Source organism: Bactrocera oleae, chromosome 6 (assembly GCF_042242935.1).
Source record: "Bactrocera oleae isolate idBacOlea1 chromosome 6, idBacOlea1, whole genome shotgun sequence".
Taxonomy (NCBI): Eukaryota; Metazoa; Arthropoda; class Insecta; order Diptera; family Tephritidae; genus Bactrocera; species Bactrocera oleae.
In genome coordinates, this window is record NC_091540.1 from 16,440,950 (window position 1) to 16,463,052 (window position 22,103).

The following is a 22,103-nucleotide window of genomic DNA, read 5'->3' on the forward strand; positions in this document are numbered from 1 at the left end:
TTTTAAATATATTTGTTCCAAAAATATTTTTACTTGATTAAGACGATTTTATTATATACAAAACAAAAACGAAGTCGCAAATTATTATGGTAGGCTTGCACTTTTTTCCATCATGCGCACTTCTCGCACACAACACATGCAGGTGGCAACATCGTTTCGCCATATTGCACAAAACGACTGCCAGAGGTCGTCTTCGGCGTTCTAAAATAAAAGACTCGCTGTGATTGGTCATTGCCTACTGTACGTTTTGCGAGTTAAAAAGTGAGGAAAAATCACTAGAGAATAAAAAGTTCATAAAAATATATAAATTGTTGTTGAATAGTGCAAATTTTTTATAAATCAAATACAAGTGTTCGTGCTTTTTCGATGGTGTATAAAATTTTGTGAAAAAGTTATAGCTTATAGACATAAAGTGAAAAATCGTTTTTCATAATGGCGGCCTCGTTTGGGCTTGAGTTTTCGACTGGCGAAGCCATCAATTGAATAAGCGCTAAAGATACAGTTTTGGGAGGAAGGTAGAGTATTTAGCAGAATTGTCAAAAATATGCAAACATTTTTTTTTTAACTCATTGAGTAAAGTGTTTGTTTTTGTTGAAATTTAATAAATGATAAAACGCTTGCTTGTAATGCTTAATAATGCTTGGTTGTTTGCGTTTCAATTTTAATAAATAACCTTCAATTTTTTATTCCTGATTTTCTTCAGGTTTTTCAGCATCGCGATCTATTTATTTTTATAAAAAGTTATTTTAAAAAGGATATTGGCAACTATTATAAAATATATTTTTAAAAAAAATTTTAACTAAACGAAGTTGTTAAAATAATGAGTGGACGTGGTAGTCGAAAACGGGGTAGGCCACCGAAGACGCCAAATGAGCGCGCTGGAACTAAATTTAATTATCAGCTGTTGAAAAAGCCAAAATATTTGAGCAAGGCCAGTGATTCTCAGTTAAGTACTCCATCGGCTTCGCGTGCTTCTTCACCCCAGGAAAGTGATGGCAGTCGCAGCTATAACAGGAAATCTACCAGCAAAAGCACCAGAGGCAGATCTCGTAAATCGACAAGTAGTACGGCTAATGTAAGCCGGAGAGGAGGTAATACTAGTAAACAAACACATTTGTTTACATTTTCTTTTGACTTTAGATATTACAACATGACAATGGTTTTAAATGCATACCTAGTGTGGTTATTTTTGTTATTACTTTTGGTAGAATTTTCTTATATTATAAATTATTTTTATTTCTTTGAAAGTAAATTTGTTATGTACATAGTATAAAATATAAGTTTATTTTACTGATACAGAAAATATACACGTATTTATACGAAATACTTTAAGGCAATATATCTAATAAATAAGTTATTTAAGAATATAGGTATGGTTCCATTTACTCATATAAAAAAATGCCTTTAAAAGTATGTATTGTTTTATATAAAATAATGAGATTGATATAAATAATTCATATGGTTAATATTTATTGCTAATATATGTATTGGCATGGAATTTAATCATTAACAATCTTTAACTTTATTCGTTTTCTCCTAATACATATGTATCTTATATGCCGATACCTTCAAAAGTATTTGCTATATTCTTACCAGACTATACTAGACCAAACCTATTTGAAAACTTCGTTTAAATTATATTTTTATGCAAATTTTTTTAATTTTCTAAATATTTTATGCATATTTTCAATTTGTATAGCGATTGATCAAAATCAGATATAACATATATGAAAGATTTACAGCAACTCTTTATGGCCAATTAGGTACTCTTAGTTACTTGTTTCAGCCAGAATATAAATGGCAAATAGGTAAACAATTATTTTAGTTTTAATGCGAATGGCTTCCCAATCGGTTTTATTCTCAAACGAAAAGATTCCCCATTTATTAGTTATCATAATAATTACTTTTATTGAAAAAATTAGTAATATATGGCAAATGTACATCAGCTTAAGTAATTATAAATTTCAAGTTAGAATTATAACGATAAAATTAAGAAAGTATATACGATTTGCCAGAAACTTCTTTATTTCATTTAATTTATAATCGACTACATATTTTAATTGTTCTAATATTTTCTTCCATAGGCTACGAATCGGAATATCACTATGGCTCTGATTTTGGGGATTCTAGCGAAAAGAGTGACATTGATGACGAATTACTCTGTTCTGCCACAGATGAAGAGAGCCTTGACGCAGCTAACGAAAGTGAATCCGAATTCTCTGTGTGTAGTTTTACTCAAAATGGTGTAGGTCGTCCACCACGACCACCAAGTCCTGAACCAATTTGGTTGCAGGATCGCGAATATGATCCGCTCGAATTGCCTGAATCTTCAGAAGATTTGCTAATGAAAAATGAATTTTTACTTAAGGCTCTTAGTATATATGAAGTTTTACGAAGATTTCGCCATTTGGTGCGTTTGTCACCTTTCCGTTTTGAGGATTTCTGTGCAGCTTTAGCATGTGATGAGCAAAGCGCTCTTATCGCAGAAATACACATCATGTTATTAAAAGCAATTTTACGCGAAGAAGATGTACAGGGCACACACTTTGGGCCACTTGATCAAAAAGACACTGTCAATATAAGTCTATACCTTATTGATGGTATAACATGGCCCGAAGTACTACGTTGCTATGTAGAAAGTGACGGAATATTCAGCCGAGAAGTATATAACATATTGAGTGCTGGTGATTATCCATTAACAGGTGTCGCCGATCGCATAATAGTTTTACAATTTTTAACTAATCAGTTTTTAACAACGAATGCTGTACGTGACGTAATGTTACAAGAGGGGCCAATACATTATGATGACCATTGCCGCATTTGCCATAGATTAGGTGATTTATTATGTTGCGAAACATGTCCTGCCGTTTATCATTTGGAGTGTGTGGATCCTCCACTGAACGACGTACCAACTGAAGATTGGCAGTGTAATTTGTGTAAGTCACATAAAGTAACTGGTGTAGTCGATTGTGTGTTGCCACAAGAAAAACAAGGTGTACTTATAAGGCAAGATATACTCGGCTTGGATAGACACGGCCGCAAATTTTGGTTTATTGCGAGGAGAATTTTCGTCGAGGGTCAACCCGATTTGGATAACGGCAAAATTTGGTACTACAGTACAGAGTCGAAATTGGAGCATCTACTAAGCGTAATCGACAAAGATGATTTGGAAACTGGATTATACAATCAATTGACAGAGCGTAAAGATGAAATTCTGCGTCAAATGAAACTAACCGAGTCCATTACAAAGGAGCACAACAAATATCAACGGCTTTCTTATATTGATGAGGAAAATAAGAAAACCTGGGCATTAATCCGTGGTAATGAAGACGACGACGTACAAATGAACGAGAGTACCACAGAGAATAAAATGATGACACGATTGAAAACAAGTCAAAATGCCAATGAACCTAATCATTTTAAATTGGGTATGGAACATGGCTTTAAGAATTATGTAAATCAATACACATCAAATCCGATTGCATTGAATAAACCACAGCGCAATGAGGAACGTGACAAACGGCGCCATTTATCACATAAATTTTCACTGACCACAGCATCAGAGTTTAAATGGATTGGTGTTACTATGGGTAGTTTGGATAGTATTACACAAACATTGCGACAGACTTTATTAAATTTCGAGGAAAATGTACCTTTGTCATTTATGATACCAAATTGGAGACTCATAAAATGGAAGTGGCGTAGAACAGTATCAGATGCACGACGGCCTACAGAATTCGTAATAGTATTATTACTACTCCAAGCATCGTTTAAAAGTGTTATTTTTGCAAATGTTTGGCATGAGCAGCTTGGTCATCTTACATTATGTCGTATAACCTCGGCTGAACGTGAAGAACGCAAAAAACTGGAGAAACGTGAAAAACGTGAACGTGATGACGAAGAAGAGCGCAACCGACTTGCGTTCAACTATATCAAATACTCCTTAGGACTTAAGCATCAAGTGTGGAAGCAAAAAGGAGAAGAGTATCGCATACACGGCCAATGGGGTTGGATGTGGTTGTCAACGAGTCGTCGTTGTGGCGGTGGTGTTGGAGTTAGCAAAGCTCGTCGCGCTCCGCATCGTCATGGTTTGGCTATACCACCCGTTAAAGTAAATGTGCACTTCACAAAAGGTGACGATGTAGACGAAATCGTTAGTGTAGATCCGCGTACACATAAATTCATTTTGCAGTGCAATGCAGCAGTCAAGAAGGGTGCAGATTATTATTATTTACAAAAATTCAAGGATGTGCAAATAAAAGAACTTCCTGATGCTGGCACAGAGGGTGGTACCATTGATGTTTCGAAATCACTTACAATGCCCGGCCGACTTATGTATCGCAAAATTGCTCGTAAGAGTAGGCTTGATGACTTGTTAGCACGACGCGTGGAGCTAAAGCAAGCTGAGGAAGAACTGGCCGTAAAAATTGAGAAAGACGGAGAGGATACACAATCAGCCACACAATCTGATGATACTAAAGCAGAGGTTAAGAAAGTGGCCAAGAGAACATTCCTAGAACGACGTTTGATGGATATCCAATATGTACAGCAAAAAAATTTGCCCAACAAAGATGTTAATCTGGATTTAATTAATTCCTTAGCGAAGAAAATTCAAACTGTGCGTTTACAATTCAGCCAATTGAATAGATTCGCTAAACAATATCGTTGTTACACCAAAGAGTGTAACACGAATTCCAATGCTGTCTCGCAAATTACGCAAAACACTTGCTATTCACCACTTTGCCTACAGAAAGCACGCGCTAAAAAGGAATTATTGTTGTTGCTGCGCAAAGCACACATTGCTGGTAATGGTTCCAAGGAAACAGTTGCCGCTATTTTGGGTGCCGTAAAGAAGCCTTCAATACTGGAACAAAAATTAACCGAAGGTAAAAAGGATGCCTCACTACTGCTAGATGAGGCAGACGATTGCCGTTGGTTAATCGATGAAAATCCATTGGATTTAGTACAAGATTGGGAGCATGCACGCACTGTAGCGGTGCCATATGATGATAAGCTTTTGCGTGATTGTTACAAAACTAAGGAAGAGCAAAGTTCCAGTACGAATGTCGTAAAGGAGGAAAGTATGACAACCGGTGGTTCAAGCGATGGCGGTATGGAATTCATTGATAATATCGATGTGTGCAGTAATGTTGAGATTGAGAGTTCGGAGACAACAAATGATGATTCATTAGCAGCTTTAGCATCCAGTAGCGATGGATTGGGTATGGATTCTACACAAGCTAAAAAATTGAAGAAGCAACAAAAGTTGCGTAGCAATAAATCGTACAGCGCTACCAAAGATGCGCTCAATCAAACATATGAGAAGCAAGCAACTACTTCAAGCGTTAAACAAAATCGCCGATTTCCCACACAATCACGCATACCGAAACGCGAAGATGTTACGAAATACGAAAAGGAATACTATCCGAACGGAAAGGAGCGCTTATATGCTGCCGATTCGCCACGTGGACGCATTTACTTGTGGCGCGATCAAGCGATGTTAAAGGAACGTAAAAACATAAAATCAGAAGACGAGAAAAAACCAACGCCGGAACCATCTAAAAATGCACCGATCGGTTCACCATATCCTTTAATATCGCAATTCTTAACACACAAACTTAAGATGAGCATACTAGTATTGCCGCCATACGAATTAAAGAAATTGGCGCGCATGGGTGGCAAGACCAGCACAAACGGTTTCCATCATTTGGCGAAGAATAATTCTGTGTGGCCATATCCATGTTCACGACCGCTTTTCAAAACTTGTTGGTCCTTCCGCACCAGCAAAGCGACAACTCTCTCTGCAGTTGCACTGCAATTGCGCATACTCTGGTGTTGTTTACGTTGGGACGACATGATTGCCAAGCCACCATCGGCTGATGGTAAACATCAAGTAACAAGTGAAACCGAGATTGTGACACAGGAGCTATTAAAGTTCCGACACATGGGACGCTATGGCGAGCGGACGCAGTATTTACGACGCAAAGTTGTTGTGCCACTCGAAATGCCGAAGACTATACGCGGTAAGTTTAGAGTTATAATTTACAAGATTTATAAATGGCTGAAGTTACAGTTTTTTTTTGTTTCTAAAATATTTGTACCACGAATTGTCTTTCTTTTTCGATTCAACAAACAAGTGTGTTGTAAATTTATATTGATTATCATTTTATATATATTTTTGTTTTTATTAAAACAGAGGTTACGTCAATCCGTTCTGGTCTGCGAAAACGGAAACGAGCCGAATCGCCACAGCCGACGGAACCACAAATAAGCGAGGAGTGGGTGGAAGAGGATAAACTAGAATTGTGGGAAATTAAACTGATGGGTGAGCGTCATGAGAAGAGCAAACAGACAACCATGACACGTTCTTTCGTCTTGCGACAAGCAGCCGAGCAAGCCGGTACATCGCCATCTTCCTCCTCTGCATCCAGTGCTGGTGGTTCTAATGGATCCACCACCAAAGTGGTAATAACCGCAAAGAGTAGTGAAGAAATCAAAGAGAAAATGGAACAGCAGTTGAATTTACAACGTGCTGCACATCTACAGAAGAAGAATCCAGAAAATACTAAAGTACAGGCGCAAGGTATGTTGCTTAGTAATGCCCATATCATTTACAATATTTAACATTGCTTTTATGCATACTACAGTGAAGGGTCAAATAATAGGCAGCCGTCGTGTTATCGTAAAGAATCCCGATGGTACAACACGCATAATACAGCAGGCAATTACAACGCCCACACAAAAGGTTAATAGTAGCGGTCAAACCATAACACAAAATTCAACTGGCTCTAGTACTAGTGGGCAATCGTCGCAATCCACCACCAATTCTGCACCACAACAGTCTAAAGTGCAAATCATACGCGGTCCCGATGGCAAAGTCAGCGTACGAGGCTTAAATCCCGGGCAACAGTTAATACAAATGCCTGACGGTAAACTGCACGTGCTGACGACAACAACATCACCAGGCACTGGCACACAGGGTAAGTGACTGTAAAACCAAATTTTAATATGTAAATTTTTAATTAAAAATAATATAAATTTTTTTCGTTCTTTGTAGTTACCAAAAAGCTACCAGTGAAACAGGTGACACCTAAAAATTCCCCAGGCGTAGTGAAGCAAATCACTGTTAAGCCTGTGCAAAAGACTGTTCCTGTTCAAAGCGCTCAAAAGGTATGTCGCATATAAAACTATATTCTACTCTTTAGAAAATTGCGTATTTTATTATTATTTTTTTTATACATTATCCAATTCTCCAAAAATACTTAAGTAAATATAAATTTACAATAAAATTTGCACATTTCAGTCTGTTGTGACATCTGTAAGTGCCCAACCCAAGCCAGTTACACCCAAGGCCGTTGCGCAGGTCATAAATCAACATGTCACTGTGAATCCGGCAACAACGGTGCAAAAGGTTGTTACCCAAACAATACCAAGTGCAAGCCAAGGCACCACAAACGCCACAAAAATCACTACAAATTCTCAAGGTATTCCACAATTTATTGTTCAGCCTGGTCAGAAGTTATTGATGGGACAAAATCAACAAGGCCAAAAGGTATTAATAACCACCGGCGGTCAACAGTTAACCCAACAGCCTGTTGTGTCCAATTTGCAAAGCATACAGCAGGCTCAACCACAGCAGCAACAACAACAACAGATTATTGTTAACCAATCGCCCACATCAGCAAACCCGACCAATAACACCTCGCCACAAGCTACACAAAAGGTGATACAACAAATAGTGAATACCAGCAATGTGCAACAACAAATTGTGATTGGTGGTCAGCGCATTATATTGAGTCCTGGCCAAACTATAGTCACTCAAAGATCAGTGCCACAAAATCAAGCTGTACAAGTTGTACAGCAGCAGCCACAGCAACAGATTGTGCAATCAGCTGCAACACAATCCACACATCATCAACAAGTTATAGTGCAAACCACCAATCCACAGGCTGGTCTGACGCAAGTGCAACAGCCGCAGCAGCAGCAACAAACGCGAGTTGTTAAACAAATTGTGGTGCAGCAGCAACCACAACAACAACAAACACAGCAGCAGCAACATACAATACAAACAACAAATAATCATATAGTCGAGTCGAGCACACCGACCCAACAAGTTGTAAAGATCCAACAGCAACCACAGCAGCAACAAACAACAACTACGGCAGCACCGCAAACCACAAATCAACAACTCGTCGTACAAAATTCCACCTTAGCACAACAATTGGCACAAGGCAAATTACAGGTGGCCACCATAAATGGTCAACAAGTCATCATACGACCGTTGGGTAATAATCAAGCGCAAATTGTCGCACATATTAAGACGCAAAGCGATGGTAATGCACACATCATAACGAATAGTACTTTGGAGACGCCACAACCGTCGCCCGAAAAATCAGTTCCAGCTGTTGTGCATCAACAGGTGCAACCGAAAACACAACCACAACAGCAAATAATACAGCGAACTACGGTCACACAGCAAGCGCAACAGCAACAGCAACAAACAGCCTTTATGAGTCAAGAAAGTGTGCAACAGCAACAGTCGCAACAACAGACCACGGCTACACCAACCAAGACCATGTCAATTGAGGAGAGTCTGCTGCAAGGTCAACCGCCGGGCACAGTGATCAAGTGTGTCACCGCGCAGGTCATACAAACCGAGCAAGGACCACGCATTGTGCTGCAGGGCTTGGTTGGCAATGATTTCACACAACAACAGTTGGCGCTTGTACAACAACAAGTGAAGCAACAGCTCTTGAAAGGTAAAGTTTAATATATACATTGGAAGTGTATCGGGCGTTTATGATAGTTTTGAGGAGATTCATTTGCCATTTTTTTATTTTCCTTTTTCTACTTCTATTCTAATTTTTTTCGACACGTCCTTGGTGACGATTTCATTTTAGTTTTATAGTACTCGTAGGTTGGATCCTTTTATATTACCTTAATGTTGTGTTGTTGGAATGTTTAAGCTCGATTTTATCGCCCCCAAATGGTTTTATATAAATTAGGTTGTTTGTATTTTCTGGTTTTACAACAACAAAAAATAATATTACACTGCGAATTTGAAAATAATTTTTAGACTTATTTTTTCATATTTTCTATATTCTGATTTTTTATTATCACTAAACAAATTTCGTGTTTGTATACCGTATTTGCTTATTTTCTATATTCCATTTTATTGACACTAAATAAATTTCGTTTTTTTAGCGCAAGAATCCAGTGGAAAACAGGGCGTCTTAGGACCAACGAAAATTTACTTAGCAGTCCAACCACCTAACGCGGTTCTGAATTCACAACCGCCACCACTAACACCAGTACATCAATCTACACATCAACAAGTGAGTAGTTGTTGAACAAAGAAACGAAATAAAAACGCAAAGGGTTAAAAAAAAAAGTAATACTATAAAAAATAAATAAAGAAATACTTTATTTAAGTGTAAAAGTTTTCACTTTATAATTTATACAACACATACAAATATTATCTTATAGTATATACACAGTGCAGACATTAGCCTTTTATTATTTATTACAACATATGTTATATTAATTTAAATATATACAGTTACTATGTCCTTATATGGCTTATGCATATATTGTTTATAAACAATATCACAACTAAATCGAAAACGATCGACTTCATACATAATCACACATACATACGTTTATATGCTAAATATTATAAAAAAACACAATTTTTAAATATGTTAAGTTACAATAATACAATAGCTACTTAATTTACACACAAACAAAAGTGCAGTACTGTTATGAGTTTTTTTTAAGACGTGCAAAAGCGGTTGCGAAATTCTGCTTAAGGATATTTACATTCCATAAAGACGCAAATGCAAACATGTAATACAAAAACAAAAAGCAAAACAAAACTTCAGCGCGTTGGTTGTCTGTTTGTGCTGATTTGAACTTTTGATGACAATGGGTTTTAAGTAATTTTGCAATTTTATATAATTTAATCTATACTATGTGTTATTCCAATGCATTTTACACAACCAACAAGCAGGCTAAATATTAAAAGCAAGTAAAAGTTAATCATACTCATTTCCAAATATCCGTTGTATATTGAAGAAACTAAGTAATTTTGTGCAGATCTTTCGTTTTCGCGTATATTCCTTCGGGTGTTTACTACTTACCAATGCCTTTAATTATGTTCCACAAAGTATTATGACATTATAGCCAAACATACTGCATGTTTCCTTATCTGCCAATGTAATGGCTGGCCTTTGGTTTGTGTTTATTTTTAAGGTGAATATTTTTAAAGGATTACATGCATATATGCATATGTATGTGTTAATATATTGTTAAATACACATTGCACCAACACTCAAACGAACATGTTTACTCTAGAACTACAATTACGCCCAACACCTATAATTATAAATACATATATTATTTTTCTTGTATTATTTCGATTGCTAATTACATTAAAATTATTATTATTAATTATTATTACTTTTAATTTTAAGTCTTAAAGTATCAAATCGTTTTGTAATGTAAAGCGCTTTTTGCAATAAATTGACTTAATGATACCGAAAATTGTTTTAATTGTAATTTTCACATATTTTGGTTTTCTTAGTAATTAAAAATAAATAAATAAATCAATAAAAAAACAACAAAAAAGCAAATCCACTTTATAATTAAAGTGTAGATTAAAAAATAAACAAAAGCGAAAATATGAAATTTAACTAATAATAATGCTAATAAAAATTTTGTAAATATTAAAGAAGCAACAAAAAAAGAAAATATTGATGTTTTGTTATTTCGAAGCAAAATTTAAGAAATACAGTATTTAGTGTCGCACACTCACATTACTGTACACATCTTGTTTGTTGTATCTGAGTTAAAGTAAATGAATAAAACATTTGCATTGTAAATTGTAATTAAGTAAACGCAAATAAATAAGCAAAAAAAAAAACTCATATTCGGATTAGTTGGATGATTATTTGTAATTGGCCTTTGTGTTGACAAAAAGCGCTCGCTAAAATTGTAAACAAAGTTACAAAAAAAGTAATAAGAAATTGTTATTAAATTGTAAAAATGCAAAATGCAATCAAGTCATGCAGCATAGAAATTAAAAACAAAAATTTTTTAAATCGGCGTTTTATAAACACATTGAATTTCAAATCAAAATTTCTAATGTGGCCATTCATGAAATCTTTAAAAGAAGTAAGCAAAAATTGAAGAGATTAACCCAAACATGACGGCAAAAAGCAGTCACAAAATGCAACAAAAAATAATTTTACATTAAAGAGTGTAATTATTAAAAAAAAAAAGAAAGCAAAAACAAAAAATACTTGCACGACAAGTAAAGCTTTATATATATATAAATATATTTAAAAAAAGAAGCAACTAAAACACAAAGGCTTATCCATAAATTAATCATCTCATCTAATCAAAAGTTATACGCAAATTTTTACGTTCACAGCGTTTTCATTTGCGCATTTACAGCAAAATGTTTAGCATAAAAAAAATAACTCCGTTTGTTTTCTCTCAAATACAACGCAACAATTAACAATTACTCAAATAATTCAAATGCATACTAAAAGTGCAAAAGAGTAACCAAAAAAAAAAAAAGTTAAAACCTCCCAAACAAATGCTGCTTTTTCAAGTCATGTCTGTTAATCTCTTCGAAAACTCTCTTAAAGGTTTCCTGGAATAAGTACTACAACTGATCTTTTACGAACACAAGGTAGGTGTGTGGCTGCAATATTTACAACAACATATGCTACCTTATATCGTGTATGCATGTATGTATATACATATTTCAATTTGCATTTTTACAATATTGTTTATAGATAATAGTATTAAGTTTATTTATTATTTATGTCGCAAATTTATTTACTTTTTTTTTTGCACACAACTGTATTTTTTTTCTTAATTTCTCAATTGCCCAAGAGAACATTTGAAATCTTTGATTTTTCACACAATTTTAGCTTTACAGACTTAAAATGATACTTAATTAATCACTTTTTACAACTATACATAACGCTTGTTTGTACAGAAGTGGTTGTCAACGCCGTTGCCGTTGTATATGCAGTTACAACTGCGTTGTTGTAACACTGTAAACATTCTCCTATTAGTTCTGGTTATTGCTTTTGAGCATAAAGCCGTTTCGTTCGGAAAAATACTTTTCATTAAATTTGTTTTTAGTGGTAAAAACTAAGCAATCGAGGTTGGACCAATTTAATTAAATTTTTTTTTTTTAATTTAATAATTCAGTTATTTTATTTGTTTAATAATTTTTATTGATTATTTTTTATAATTTTTTTTATTTTTATTTTATTTATTCCTTTTTTTATTATTATTTAAATAATTTTTTTTTTAATTTTATTTATTCCTGTTTTTATATTATTATTTAAATTATAATTTTTTTTTTTAATTTTATTTATTCTTTTTTTTATATTATTATTTAAATTATTTTTTCTTTTTACCTTAATTGTTTTTATTTTAAATATTTTTGTGATTTTTTTTTGTAATTATGGGCAACTTTTTTTTTATTATTCTTTACTATTTTTACTTCTTAATCCAACATTGAGCTAATACGTATTTACCACAAACAAGCATTATAGTTATAAAGTTGCAATCCCTTCCTTGCAGTTAAAATCCCTTCAAAGAAAGAAATAAATAAACAAAAAGTTGTGCGCACTATAAAACTCTCGAATCTTCTATTATTTCTTCCTTTAATTTTTTTTTAAATTTCTGCTTTCATTTAATATCGAATTCATTTTAATGTAGCTAGTAAAAGTATTTAAATTGAAATGATTAACGCCATATATAAATGAATGATTTATCACTTTGCAGGCATCCTTCCTAGCTAAGGCAACGGTGACTGAACAAAGTAGCAGTAACGTTGAACTTATTGCCAATAAAATCGATGCAACAAAAAACCAAGATAAACCAGATTCAACCATACTACAAGACAATCAAATTCAACATACATCACAAGGGAATAACACAATAAATATTAGTTCAAGTGCAGGCACTGGATCCCAAGATTTGATTGTAACTTCACCAGGATTTTTACAAATCTGTAAGTGCTTTGATCAATTCAAATATACAAATTTAGCATAACTTTTTTATGTGTTAAGTCGCAAACAAAGAATATAGGAAAGAAAGGTTTTCCAATTTAGCGTGAAGTGCAATCGATACGATTAAGTTCTGAATATAACATCATTCTTTTGCAGAAACGAATTCGATAAACCCAATTTTCGAGTATTTTCAACTAAATCAAGTCGTATGTTATGAATAGCACGTTCAATATTGACTTCTAAAGCTTTTTTTATTGCGTAAGACCAATCACTTCAAATAACCCCACAAGAAGTATCAATGGTGTTAAATCACAAGTTCTTGTAAGCCATTCAATGTCAGCATATCTTGAAATCATCGAATCTCCAAAATTTTTGTCGCAATAATTCGGTTGTTGCACGTACTGTGTAGCACGTAGCCCCGTCTTGTTGGAACCAGATGTTGTCAAGATCAACTTCTTCCAATTGGGGCCATAAAAAGTTGGTTATAATCGATCTATACCGCTCTCCATTGACAGTAACGGTGCTGCCAGATTCATTACGAAAGACCAAAAACCACACCAAACTGTCAATTTAAGTGAATGAAATGGTTGTTCATGTATAATTTGTGGATTTTCTTCACACCATAATCGACAGTTTTGTTCATTTACCGCACCACCCTGATGAAAGTGAGCGCATAAAAAGTTGCAAAATTGAACAATTTGTAAACATTGCCCTTGCGTATATCTTTCCATGATGAAATTGTAAACATTACTGAATACAATGAAAAAAAATTACAGATCATGACATACTAAAAATTGCCGAAACGACACTTAGAAATCATATCATCCTTATTAGAAAACCCGATATATGTATATACTACATAATATAAAAAAAAAAAATCACCTACACTAAGGTTTTGTCCGAAATTTTATTATTTCCCAGATAGATGGACAGTTAGATCTCGTAAAATCTAAGAAAAATTAACTAACTAAAATAATGTCTCAATCGCTTCATCGTTAAAAAAAAAATAATAATAATAAACAACTTTAGGATCTTCTAAGTAGTTTTTATCTTATTGGTCCTATTGGTTGGAATATTCAAACTCCGGCAACCATCAATACAAGTCTAATCAGTCCCGTAATGCGGACTCGACATTAAAATATCTAAGATATATTATATATTGTGGACGCCAAGAATTTGTTAAATGATCTATAATCAAAATTGACCCGGGCAGCCAAAAACAATCTAAATGTTTACGTATTTTAATGTTCAAATGCGCACTTTTTAGCAGTTTCATGCAAGAGCATCAGCCAGAATAGAATCAGCAGTGCAAACTGTGCAGTGTTGCCAGTAAAATTTATAAAAATCTGTGTTTTTAATTATGGAAAGTCTAAATGGGTCGTGTTTAAACGGTTTATGTATTTTTAGATAAGACATTTATTTTTCCTTCAATACTTTGTAGTTAAACCATTATTGTCGATTACCGCTTGACATCTGCGGGTCATTGACTCCACTAATTTTTGGCAGATTTCCTGTGGAATCTCTTACTGTTCCTTTTGGGTAATTTCGTATAAATACTGCAAATTTAAGATCGTACCTTTTTTTTCAAGTGAGACCAAAGATTCTCAATAGGGTTTAGATCTGGACTACAAGAAGGCCAGTCTAAAACAGTCACCAAATTGTCCTGAAACCACTGCTTAGTGCGTCGATCCATATTACGGTACATCCATATTACGGCTATGTTAGCGTCGGCAAATGGCAGCATGACGTCGTTCATAATCTCTATGTACTTAAATCGGTCTATTTGAACATCAATTTTAAATATAGGCTCGACGCTTTGACTTCGTTGGCAGTTTTATGCGGATCCTTTCGTGTTTCGCGAACAATCAGTTCGTCTTCTCTTGTTATCGTTTTACCCGCTCTCCTCCTGCGTGGAACGTGTTTTGTGGTCTTATTTTTGTTATAACACTGGAATGTAATAAACGCCATCCTTTTCAAAGTGTTGAGCGACTTGGCGATTACACCGTATGACTTACCATTATCTCGGAAGTGGATGATAATGTCCCTAGTGTCCTCACCTAAGATTTATTTTTACCCAAAATTTTTTTTACCAAAATTGTTAAATTTAGTTACTTTCAATTAGTTGCTAAATAGGCGCACGACCGCTTTTATCACATTTCAATAAAAATTCAATTTTTCGGAATAGAAGATTTTTAATAATAATTTTTGATAGGTTTCGAGAGATATACCATAATTTTATGTAAAGGAAACTAATAACTAATAAAAATAAATATTATTCTCTCAATATTTTACACACAGGTGCAAAATATTTAAGGTGGCATGTCGTTCCTAATTAGTTGCACGCATCTGTATATACTCGAAGTCATTAACAGTAATTTTTCAAAAGATTCAGGTCTTTCGATACGAGTCTAGCATTGACAAACTTCATGCCCAAAGAAACCAAAATGTGTTGAGTCGATCCAAAAGAGTTGATGAGATATTCTGATATCTTTTTGATGCCAACACGCCGACTTTTAAGCACTTTCTTCTTTAACTTTTTAAATGTTATCGTCATTAACAGAGGTGGATAGACAACTCGCATGAGGCAAGTTATCGATGAATGCTTTGTGCCACCTATATACTTGTGTTCGTGATTATACAAAATTTAAAGGAAACTCGTTCACTTTTTTCTCGGTTAAAATCGCCAGAGAAACTTATCGCGTCGCAAACAAACACCAATTGCCTTATAGGCGTCAAACTTCGCGCAAACATTAAAAATGTTGGACCGTTTTAAATAGACCAATCCAAGTCAAATTTAATCAGATTGTAAGTGTAACACATGTATAATTTATTAAAATTGGTCTCTTAAAAATACAATTTGTGTTAAATATTAATTAGAATGAAACACTAAATACTGCAAGACTGCCGTAAAAAGAAATATATCAACTTATTAAACCATGATTTATTGCTATGTGATTTACTTGTCATTTAACAAAATGTCATTGGTACATATGTATACACGTACATACATATGTATATGTTATAAATACTTCAACATTTGTATTTAAAAATAATTTTTCAAAATGTGAATTTGTAACTACGTTTACACTCATTCACAGTACTTATAAACATATCTTAAATATGTATATTTTCATCATATTTAACACGGTAATACATATTTTGTATTGAAAAATACATATACACACACTTTGAAAAAATTTTCTTTAAACATTTTTAATATTTGTTTACTCCAAAAGCCAACAATAAAAATATACTCACTAAAGGCAACTCTAATACAAATATTGCACAAGACGAGCAACGACAACAGCAACAGCAAGATAAATCAACAATTGTCAGCACACCGGTCAGTAGTGTTTCGAGTAGAAAGCGACACCTTTACAAAACTAAAAATGAAAACGGTGATTGGAATCAGCACCAACAGCAGCAGCGTACACCGAAAAAGTCAAATACAAACACAATAAACGATCAGAACGTCATCACAGCATATTCAACAAACAATACGCTCAAGGATAGCAGCGCTAAGCGTAACGAATTATTGCTGCTCGATGATAATGAACAACTAAATCAAGCATTAAATGTAAGTTTCTTGCGTGTGGTATATTATTACCATCTTCGATATGTGCTTAACATAAATATTACACATTCGCGATGCGTTAAGTTAGCACAACACAAACTGTATACATTTAGCAATCAATACGAAGTGATTTACATTAAAAAATTGATATTGATAATTATTTTTTTAGCAATCATAGCACGTGCAGCGCATTCGTATTGATTATCAAAGCTCAAAAATATTTTGTGTCTTATTATTTCGTTTTTTTTTTGCAGCACACGCTGGAGCGTCATAAAGACCTTTTGAAGAAGAGCATATTGAAAAAGCGTTCGCTCTTGGAGCGTAATTTGCAACACGAAATCAAGGAAGAAATGAATAGTGAGCTACTAAGTTCCTCAGAAAAAGTTGAAACAAATAAGAAATTCTGTAACACGCCGAGTGGTGGCGCTACTGCTGGCGGCTTAACGACAAATGAAATAAAAAAGTAAGTACATAATATACAGTTTTGCTTTTGATATTTGAAAATTATTTTTACGTCTTTATAAAGCCGTTGTTATTTTGTGCACACAACGGTTGTTTGCAAAGATAAACGAATATGGTAAAAATATACAAGTATTTTGTTATTATAATTGCGTTAAATTGTGCAGAATATGTTCTAGATATTAAAATATTCTAATATAACTCGGTTTATAGTAGGAAAATGTGCAAAACTACGGGCATTGCCAAAAACATCTAGTACATTAGTGTGTGATTTACAGCCGAATGCTAGTTAGGTTTGATTCCCAATTAGTTTCGGTTAAATCCCGAATTAAAAAAAGTCTAAATTTGGTAAATGATATAGGTATCCGTGCAGTTTTAATATGATGAAAGGTGTTTTTTATTTAATCCAGCATGCGTTTATAGCTGCTATAATGAGCCTGTAGTAATCGGAACGGACCCTGAGTTATTCCGGACAAGGACTGTCAACTCGGCAGAATTCTGCCGCTACAACAACAACCGCCTGTAGTATTGACTGTCACCGTTTTAACAAAACTAGCGAATAGAGTAGCTAATATCTAGCAAAAAACTACAATAAATCAAGAATACTAACATAAACAAATAGAGGTTATTATTTGTAAAAGAAAATGACAATGATAAGAATCAAGAGGTTATAACTGTATCGTTTTTTGAATTCTTCTTCTGCATATGTTAAGTATATATATGTAAGTTTAAAATACGGTGTTGATAGTGTGAAATTCTAACTAAAACTAATTAACATAAAATTTTGTCTAAACACAGACTTTAGACAATTCATATTCTAATATTAATTTAGATATAGCCTTTAAATAGTGAACAATAAAATACTAATTTCGTCGTATGAAGTATGAAAAGTCTATCTTCGCTAAATTCACATAGTAAATTGTGTATATATGCAGTTGACATTGTGATTTTATGGATTAACATGATTATTTATGCACATAGGTACAAATCAATATATTTTAATATTCAGGAGTGTTGTGAAATCCAAGAATCTAATTGGATTTTCATATTGTCGAACATATGCAAAACCAATATTCGAAACAGCTGTTTACTATTGACAAGTACTTGCAAAAGAATAAATTTGGAAGCGTTTGATAAATTTGAAATACCGAATAAAGTCTACTAGTTTAGCTTTCCTTTTTTTTTGGAAGAAAATAAACAACGAAAAAATTAAAGGGAAGATATTAAAAGATTGCAGTAATCCACTTGATGCACCAGGGGAGTCGCGTGAGAAATTCGGCTTGCATTTACTTGTATGTTTGTATACATGCTTACTTAACAGATTTATATCACATTATCGACTGAATAAAAACGCATTTGGGTGTTAAACTATGTTTTTTTACGTTTTGTAAATCCTCTTAAAATATCTTGATTTTTTCCATAAACTCGATAATTATGACATTTTGTCTTTTATACTTATGTTTTCCTATAGAAATAACGATAAATTAAATCATAACAATAATATAAATTATTTTCTTAAATTACATTTCAAATCTGTCAGCCAATATCCTCTTGCTTTGTTTCTGATAACAAAACCGATAAAATTGGTTTTCGTTTCATCCAAAACCGATACAATTTCTGTTTGGAACTTCAAAATTTATGACATCGGTTTCAATTCTGATTCCGACAACTATCAGATTCTACAACACCCCTGATTGTCATACAAAAATCATTGTAGATGAAGTTACTGTTATACGTTTTTTTGCTACAGAAGATACTACTATAATATATCTCAACCAATCCATCAGTTTGTATGGCAGCTATGTAAAAATATCCTATAGTGGTGCGATATGCGCGGATCCGCTAAATAAACAGCTTCTTAGTAAGAAAAGGATGGTTGCAAAATTTCTGATTGATATCTCAAAAACTGAAGGACAGCTTTTAAAAATATGTTTTTTACTTTTTCACTTTTCAATAAACACACTTCAATCCTTAATTGATGAAAATTTTAAAGTGGCAAGACTTTTCAATGTTACTACGTGACTATATAACTGAATTATATCGACAGCCCCGATAGATAAAACTTAGGTCAAGAATATTGTTCTGTCAAGGCGAATTCACTCAAAGTAACAACAGCAGAACAGCTGATTTTATTACCACACCATAATTACTATTTGTTTCAGGACTTTAAATGCAAATATGGAAAAATGCATGATGTGTTTGTTTTGTATACTTTGTGACTCTTGCTGTCGTTGTACAAATAAATTGCTCTTATAGTTATGTATATGTTTGCGTTGTATAAATTTATATAGTTTAGTAACGAGATGCCTGCCTTTTAAAAAAATGTATACAACTGTATTTAATATAAATAAACTTTAATTTATTATTAAAGACCAACGAGACAATTGAAGAATCATCCCAACACTCCCCAATCACCAGCTCTGACACCGTCCAAAAGTCTGCACGGACGTTCACAAAAGAAAGTCAACAAAAAGAAAGAAAAATTGTATTGCATTTGCCGTACACCATACGACGATACAAAGTAAGTTCCGTCTTTTTTGAAATCAATGCGAATTAATATCATTGTTATTATTTAATTACTTGTTTTGCTTTCGGAAGGTTTTACGTTGGCTGTGATTTGTGCAGTAACTGGTTCCACGGTGATTGCGTAAACATTACAGAAGAAGCATCGAAAAAACTCTCCGAATTCATTTGTGAGGACTGCAAACGTGCACGCGAAACCCAAGAACTATATTGTTCGTGCCGCCAACCATACGATGAATCGCAATTCTATATATGTTGTGATAAATGCCAAGATTGGTTCCATGGCCGTTGTGTGGGCATTGTGCAAAGCGAGGCCGAATTTATCGATGAATATATATGTCCACAGTGTCAGCGCAACAATTCTGTTAATTTGGCGAATATGAAGAATTTAGCCGAAAATGAGACAATCGAATTGAAGAAGCTCATCAAGCAAATTCAGGTAAATACGAAGTGCATATATTGTATTGTATATGTACATACTTTTTATATGTGTGTGGATGCATATTGTAAACAAATTATGTAATAATTTACTGTTTTGTCCTATTTATTTATATTTTCAGGCACACAAGAGTGCATGGCCTTTTATGGAGCCGGTTGATCCAGAAGAAGCACCAGACTACTACAAAGTCATAAAAGAACCCATGGGTGTGTATAACTAACGCATTTTAATAAATTATTTGACAATTTAATAAGAACGATTTAAACTTTTTTCCTTAATAGATTTACAGAAAATTGAAAATAAACTAAATACAAATGTGTACACAAAATTATCGGAATTTATTGGTGATATGACAAAGATATTCGACAACTGCCGCTATTACAATCCGAAAGATTCGTCATTTTACAAATGCGCCGAAACATTGGAAGCATTTTTTGTGCAAAAAATTAAAAATTTCCGGGAAACTGTGGTTAGTCAAAACTAAATCATATATTTAAAATAAAATACATATACAAAAACAAACAAACAGAGAATAAAAAATACGCTGTAATAATCGCCGCATCAAGCGTTAATGTGCCGGAGCATATATTGTAAATAGTTATAATTGTTGCATAATTTATGTAAGTAAGTACATATGTATTATGCACATTTTCATTAGAAGAGCACAGTTAGTTTTAACGCATAGACTTAAGAAGTGTTTTCATTTAATAACATTTAACAACAACAACAAAGGAACTTATAAAGTAAAACTAACATTGTGTAAAGATCATATGAAATGATTTACTCTTGTACATAAATAATTGGTCAATGCATTTAGCTGCGATAGTATTAAGAGCAAAATACACATACATTGTATTGTATGCTTTTTTCTTTTTTAATTTGAAAACGTATTAATAAATACTAAAAAAACACATATTTAGCGATTTCATTCAATTGAGAATTATTCTTGTATTTTAGGCTGCGAAATTGTAGTATAAATATAATATAATTAATAAGGAAAGATTTAAGTTAAGTGGTGTATGTAAATGCAGCTATAAAATTGCTCGAGCGTTCTCATTGAATTACTTTGCAAACTATATGCTTTAGTACATTTTTTCAAAATAGAATAACCTAAAGGAAATATAGCCTCCATAACTTTGCGATTTTCACCATTATGAGGCAAGTATAAATTCAAATTAGAGAGAAAAAAATATTAGCAATATAAGTGCAGTATTCAGTAAAAGTGGAAAAAGATATAGATCATAGACTCATTTATTTAAGCTTTTTGAAGAAGCTTAAGCTTTTTACTTCGATTGAGCTGCAATTTCAATTTTTTTCTTTGGCCAATGCAAATAATTATATTCCAGTCTGTAAGATGTTCCTCCCTCCTATTTCTGAAACTCTTTTGGGACGAATATGCAAAATAGAAAAAATTAACATAAAGAATGTTTGTCTTGTTATTTCAAAACGACGAAAGTGATATTAATTTACAGGCATCGCATAGGACTTCTTTACAGAAGACGATTAAGAGAGAGACTTGGTAACAAACAGTTTTCGCTCGCACAACAACAACAACGCTTATCCACTTTTCAAGATGCCGCGGCCGCTACTTAAAACCGTTCTGATCCGTAATTTTCCTTAATTTTTTATATCTAAAATACCGCGATGGTTAGAAAAAAAATTAAAATGTATATGTATATCACGGTTACCAAGTGGCAAATTAAAATAAGGAAGCAAAACAAATGTAAACAAAGATAAATTTTAACTTCGGTTGCTATAATACTCTTCACAAAAAAAATGTGTTCCATACAAGAACTTGATTTTGATCGGTCAGTTTGTATAGCAGCTATATGCAACAGTGGTCCGATCTGAAAAATTTACTCGGAGGTCATAGCGTTGTCTTGGATAAAATTCTATGCCGAATTTCTTGAACATATCTTGTCAAATAAAAATTTGTTTCATACAACTTGATGTTCATCGCTTATATTGCATAGCAGCTATAATATATGCTATTTTGGTCCGATATAGAACTTTGTTTATTATTTTGACACCCGGAGCGTTCGTATTCATTAGGACGACTTATTCTAACTATATA

General features: G+C 33.4%; 1 protein-coding gene across 2 annotated transcripts; it reads left to right on the forward strand.

Annotated features, from left to right (window-relative positions):
• The first annotated feature begins 230 nt into the window (after positions 1-230).
• On the forward strand, positions 231-20,942 carry E(bx) (nucleosome-remodeling factor subunit NURF301 E(bx)). Of its 2 annotated transcripts, XM_014235454.3 has the most exons (15): positions 232-515; positions 704-1,091; positions 2,085-6,023; positions 6,197-6,583; positions 6,648-6,980; positions 7,058-7,170; positions 7,304-8,759; positions 9,205-9,335; positions 12,808-13,036; positions 16,271-16,611; positions 16,863-17,071; positions 19,439-19,588; positions 19,666-20,029; positions 20,151-20,235; positions 20,311-20,942. In XM_014235454.3, exons 2-15 carry the CDS (start codon positions 821-823, stop codon positions 20,511-20,513), a joined length of 8,211 nt encoding a protein of 2,736 aa, XP_014090929.2. In that variant the 5' UTR covers positions 232-515; positions 704-820; the 3' UTR covers positions 20,514-20,942. The 2 variants fall into 2 exon arrangements, with proteins under 2 accessions (XP_069968109.1, XP_014090929.2); XM_070112008.1 differs by lacking the exons at positions 16,271-16,611; positions 16,863-17,071; positions 19,439-19,588; ... (1 more) ...; positions 20,151-20,235; positions 20,311-20,942 and adding an exon at positions 11,652-11,695 and having other exon boundaries at positions 231-515; positions 12,808-12,914.
• The last annotated feature ends 1,161 nt before the right edge of the window (positions 20,943-22,103 follow it).